This window comes from Gobio gobio (assembly GCF_949357685.1).
Source record: "Gobio gobio genome assembly, chromosome: 1".
Lineage (NCBI taxonomy): Eukaryota > Metazoa > Chordata > Actinopteri > Cypriniformes > Gobionidae > Gobio > Gobio gobio.
The window spans coordinates 15,395,214-15,400,647 of record NC_137097.1 but is presented as its reverse complement, the minus strand read 5'-3'; the positions used below and the strand labels follow the sequence as shown (position 1 = coordinate 15,400,647).

Sequence of the window (5,434 nt, the reverse complement as noted above, 5' to 3'; positions counted from 1 at the left end):
AAACAGAGGTTGTGTTTTTGCCTCTAATAAGCATTTTGCCTCATCTGTCCAGAAGGCAAACCTGCGCCCATAGCTTGCAAACAATAATAATAATAAAAAAAATTATAGGAGCAATTAAGGAACAAAAAAAAGAAAAAAGTGAAATTGTCTCTTAAGAGAGTTATTAAGGGTATTTTGTTACTCTATGCTAAATAAAATGTTGTATTGACAAAATATTCAAAAGTAATATGACAGACTTAACTCATATATGGGACCTCTGAATAAAATTTTACCAAAATGTACAATCCTTTTTGACATACCCGTCAATTTGAAATCGTTCCATTAGCACAAGGCACCACCATTTTCTAATTATGGGCATGTCAACCTGAAAGAAATGCCCAGTTAAAGATCATACTGTTTTCTACTTTTACCAAATAAACTTTAAAAAGTAAATCAAATAAACAGAAATGTCCTTTTATTAACTTACCTCCTGGAAATCGAACCCGATGTCACAGACCATTGAGAGGGTGTACTGAAATACAGGAGACAAGCTGTCATTACCACTGTTCACTAGACCTTACTATATACAAATTAAAGACCCTACCATCAGCACAAAAACCCCACAGTCATTCCCTCTTGTCTGACGTGGCAAAGCCTATGATTGAGGAAAGGAGAACGAGTCAGTTTAGAAATTAATAATAGATAAAAGGATTGTGTGCAAAATAATAATTTTTGCAGTAAAATTATCACCGAAAAATCCTTTCCAGTCATTTCTGTCCAGATCCCTGGATCAATTTGGTTGGCAATTTGTCTGTAGAAAGAAACATTATTATGATTGATCAAGTTTAAATGACAGCTCATCTGTAACCTGAGAACAGACACACCATGCAAAAAAGGCTAAATGAACGTAGCCAAAACATGCAAGAAATGGCTAGGAGAACATAGCCAAAATTTTGAGTAAAGGCTAGAAAACCTGGCCTTTAAACGTTGAACATAGCTAATTGTATAGTAGAACAAAAGCTAGAAATGGCTGAAGGAACGCAGCCAAAATAAGATGCTGAAACTGTCTGAACTGCATGCTGTCTAAATTCATAGATGGACCTAAACATTGCTCTGTATTCCTCATCTCCAAAGCCGGATTCGTGCTCTGCGTAATGGGAGTCTAAAAAGACTATCTCCCTTCGAAGTGGCCTCATAATCTATAATGTGTTAAGGTGTAAAAAGATTTCATTTTCTTGGAAGAAGCATTGATTATTAGTTTAGTTTTAGAAACACACCAATTACGCTGTAATCAACATATGTATGCGACATTCAATATCTAGTAAGAGATAATTCCTTACACAGACAACGTAGTGGTCAGGGCCATTAGCTTTTGTCCATGCTGGGAAGACTAGCAAGTCTTTCATATCAGCATCCTCCTAAAATTTATTTTAGAAATTATGAAATTTTAAAAAAAAATGAAATTATGCCTTTTTATAGTTTTTACCTCCCACTCACTATATACACTCACCGGTAATGCTGTAACAATGTTTGGGGTTTTCTTCCAAGTAGGAACAACATAAAAGTTCTCTATGTATATATCTTTGCCCTATGGAACAAGAAAGCAAGCAAAAATGTAGGTTGATTCAGACACATGTATACTCTTTGACAGTTTACATTGTAATATTTTATATACATACAATATTCCGAGCCATTTCAATAATAAGCTGCATGCAGGCGTTTCCAATCTGCAAGAAATAATTAAAATAGTCACTCATTAGTGAATGTGTAAATACAAATATAGCTTTCCAAATGCAGACTGCTTACGTGGGAATCCATATCCCTCAGCAAACCCAAGCTCCAAAACTCCTCTCTAATGAGACACAATTTCCCCTCCTTGACAATAATTTCAGCTCCAGGCCGATTGACGTCCAGCACATAATCAAGCTATAAAAAAAATTGTTAAATAGTCAAACAATAGTGCTCGACTGCAAATGCATGCACATTAAATTTCAAGAATAAAAATTACCAGCTTTTCTTGCACTGGATGCCAGTCCCTTTCCCATGGCTTTACTGGTGAAGAATATTCCATCAGGGTTGTTGGTCCCAAAGCAGTAGCTTCTGGTGATGCAGTCTCACTCACTGCAGGGATGGCAATGGTTGCTGTAATGGCTGGTGATGCAGTCTCATTCACTGCAGGGATGGCAATGGTTGCTGCTGTTGCTGAGGGTTTTAAAATGGTGTCTGGCACTGCTACTGAAAGTAAGGTAAAAAAAACAAAACAATCAAGCTTAGAAATCATAAACTTTGTGTATGCTCTAAATTTAAGTTAGTGTGCCTGTTTGCACTTAGTGAGCAAGTAATTTGTGTAGCTCCACCTGAGGGAGGGGACTGGACACAACAATTTACTTACCTACTGACACATCCATGGATTCCTCAGATGTTATGCTCTACAAAAACATAAATTAACAGATCAGTCCAAAGAGTTATAAAGTGTTACATTCATAACAAAAGTGCACAAGTACAGTGAAAAATTACCCAAAACAGCCTGACTGTGGACATTCATTAGAATGTTTGTCTGAAACTCCTTTTTCATGTGCTTAAGTCGTTCTTCATTTTTGCGAATATTGTAATGGTGAATTATGCTTCGCATGAGGAACACATGAGTCGACGGCAAAGCCATGTTTAGGAAGTAGTTGTTTTTTTTTAGTTTGGAAAATAACTGTTCCACGACTTGGCTGTTAACTTTTCCAGCCAGTTGCGGGACCAGGCGAAGCTTCCGCAGTGAATCTCGAGCGTCCTTTGTGTTGTCTTCATGGAACCGGTCATAAAGAACATAATGTTCTGCTGAACCAGTAATAGGGTGGCCATCAGGGTCTGGATTTTCCTTTTTGCATGTCAGCCAGGGTAGTGACACCTTTACCTTTCCAGCTTTGGCTTTCGCTATGTTTTCTGCAGTTGGGTCCATTAACCTCCCTTCAAATGGTGTGAAGGGTATTGCTTGTGGTTGTCTTAGGTTAGTGTGTGTTGACAGTCCACGTGCAAAGTCGTAGATGACAATGTTTGGCATATGCTTCCATGAAAGTAGCATGTCCGCAAAATCATGCGGGCTCTCTGCTCGGATGTTGCATTTCAAACTGTAGACAATGCCACATGGACACATAATCACAGCCCAACCACCTAAAATGCAAATACATAAAAGAAAAGCAGATTTTTAGAAACAGTAATCCTTTCTATACTCATGTTATCACATTGTATATTTTAGAGCTACTGTTATTAGTGTTCTCATTTGCAATAATGAGGTTTACCTGAGGCAGCCCAAATTTTCTCAAAAACTTTGTCATATGCCTCTCGTGACTTCATTTCTTGCGAAAGTCTTAAAAGGAGGTCAGTTCGAGATCCAGTGGTATCCAAACCACACTCTCTGCATAAATTTCTAATCACCTGCACCTATCAAAGGAAATATGTGTCAGTGAATCCCTTAACCCTTAATAGGACTACAACAACATTAAAATAATGACAACATTGAATAGAGATTTTACCTTCTGTTTGTAGAGCTCATCTCTTAGACGATCCTCTGAGACAGTTATCTCAGAGACCTCTGCTGCTTTTGCTGGACGGATCTTCTGAAATTCTGTGTTAAGAACACAGTCTGAGCGGCGTGTATTTCTCCCTATCCAGGGTGCCCAAAAGTGAAAACTCGGAGGAACACTGAATGGATTGTTTTTTTGACCTTTGTGAAACAAAACATGTCAGTATATCATAGAAATCAACATTTTACCTTTTGTCTTATCTTATTAAACACAAATCTACATAGGTGTAACATTTAATAATTGCTGGTAGATTTGCTTTCTTACTTGAAACAAATCCACGGGCAATTCTTTCCTCTGTCAGTGCCTTCCAAAACTGTTCTGCATTGACATCTCCATTAAATTCTTCCGGAGGTTGTGCAAGGTCACTCACTAAGGAAATTAATAAAAATTTGAATAAACTATGGTCTACCTATGTGCAATCTGTAAACTAAAAGGGTTTTTTACCTGACAGATGAAAAGATGCCTTCTTGTGAAGGTCCATTATGACCACAGGCGGATGGTCACCACAAGTCACACAAGAATACTGATATTCATGGTCTGTTAGAGCTTCAAAATGAAGATAACCATGAAAAACTGTATCGGCTGAGGGGAACTGGACACCTGTATTTAACTCCAAAATCTCAACTATTCTGCTGACTGCAGTGTGGACCTATGATATAGAAAATGCACTATTAATTACTACTATTCATTGAAATAATAATAAAAACAGACAAATTAAAGAATAAAGAAAAAATATAAACATCACCTGCAACATGTGTCTAATATTGAGGCAGAGAGGTAAATCAAGGAGGACATGGTCATTGAAATTATGCAGACCATCTTTCCACTCTTGGTACCGGTACAGTACTCCACACTGAGGACAGTATTTGAAGTATGTAGAAATATCTGCAGACACAAAAGTGTAAAAACAAGAGTGGTTCAGTTCAAAACGTAACATTATCAGAAGAAGTACAAAAATCACAACCATAAAAATAAATAAATAATCCACCTTGGACAATTCCTGTGGTTGTAAGAATCTTATCCTTTTGAGTTATGGGGATTGGGTCGCTGAGGACCATGCGGTTTGGGCAGTGGTAGCACAATGTCTCCTCAGGAATTAGGTGTCGTGGAAATTCCTTATCCACTGAAGAAAGTCTTAAATGGTCGGGAATAGTAGCAGGTATTTTTTTGTTCCTTAAAATGTATTGTACCATGCCTTTTATTGCTGGAGCATCCTTTGGTGGGTAAGTGTTTCCCCCCACATGTGTTTCATCACTTTCCTCCATTGCTGTCACCTGAAACTCCTCAGCACTCCTTTCAGTGCTCCGGACCTTCCGAAAGAGTTCTGCATTTGTTTGGAACAAATGCCATTTCGCAATATATTTGTGTGTGCATGATCTCTGCGTCTTTGCACAAGGACAGTGCCATGCATTTTTTTTGGTATCATAAGACACCATGACTCTGCCTAGTCTACTGTAATAAGAAATAGTTGGCTCATGAACCGATATAAATTTTTTTGATGGAGGGGCTCCAATCTTTGACAGAACTGAAAGTGGAGCATTATTTTCTTTGGCTAGGGTTTGACGATCAACACACAGTTTAATTTTGTCTTTCCCAAACCACTTGCTTTTCACCATTTCGTTGAGACAGTCTTCTCTTAGTGAGGGTGAGGTTAAAACTGTTTTGCAGTATGAAACTGACCGGAGGTGTACACACTGGTATGACCGCAGTCCACTTCTCCATGCCAACTCCATATTAGCTTGGCACTCACCTAATTCGCAAGAAACATGATGTTGTTCCCCCCATATTTTAATTTGAACATGGAGTGGAGTAGAAGCCCCATGAATACTTTTGTGGTCTGCATACAGTCCATTCTGGGGATCTATACATTCACTTTTGAGATG

General features: G+C 38.1%; 1 protein-coding gene across 1 annotated transcript; it reads right to left on the bottom strand.

Moving 5' to 3' along the window:
• Positions 1 to 583: 583 nt before the first annotated feature.
• On the bottom strand, positions 584 to 2,112 carry LOC307126651 (uncharacterized protein). Its single transcript, XM_079817281.1, has 7 exons — positions 1,988 to 2,112; positions 1,786 to 1,905; positions 1,659 to 1,706; positions 1,490 to 1,567; positions 1,320 to 1,397; positions 730 to 790; positions 584 to 634 (listed from the first exon to the last, which is right to left on the bottom strand). Exons 1-6 carry the CDS (start codon positions 2,048 to 2,050, stop codon positions 770 to 772), a joined length of 408 nt encoding a protein of 135 aa, XP_079673407.1. The 5' UTR covers positions 2,051 to 2,112; the 3' UTR covers positions 584 to 634; positions 730 to 769.
• Between the last annotated feature and the right edge of the window lie 3,322 nt (positions 2,113 to 5,434).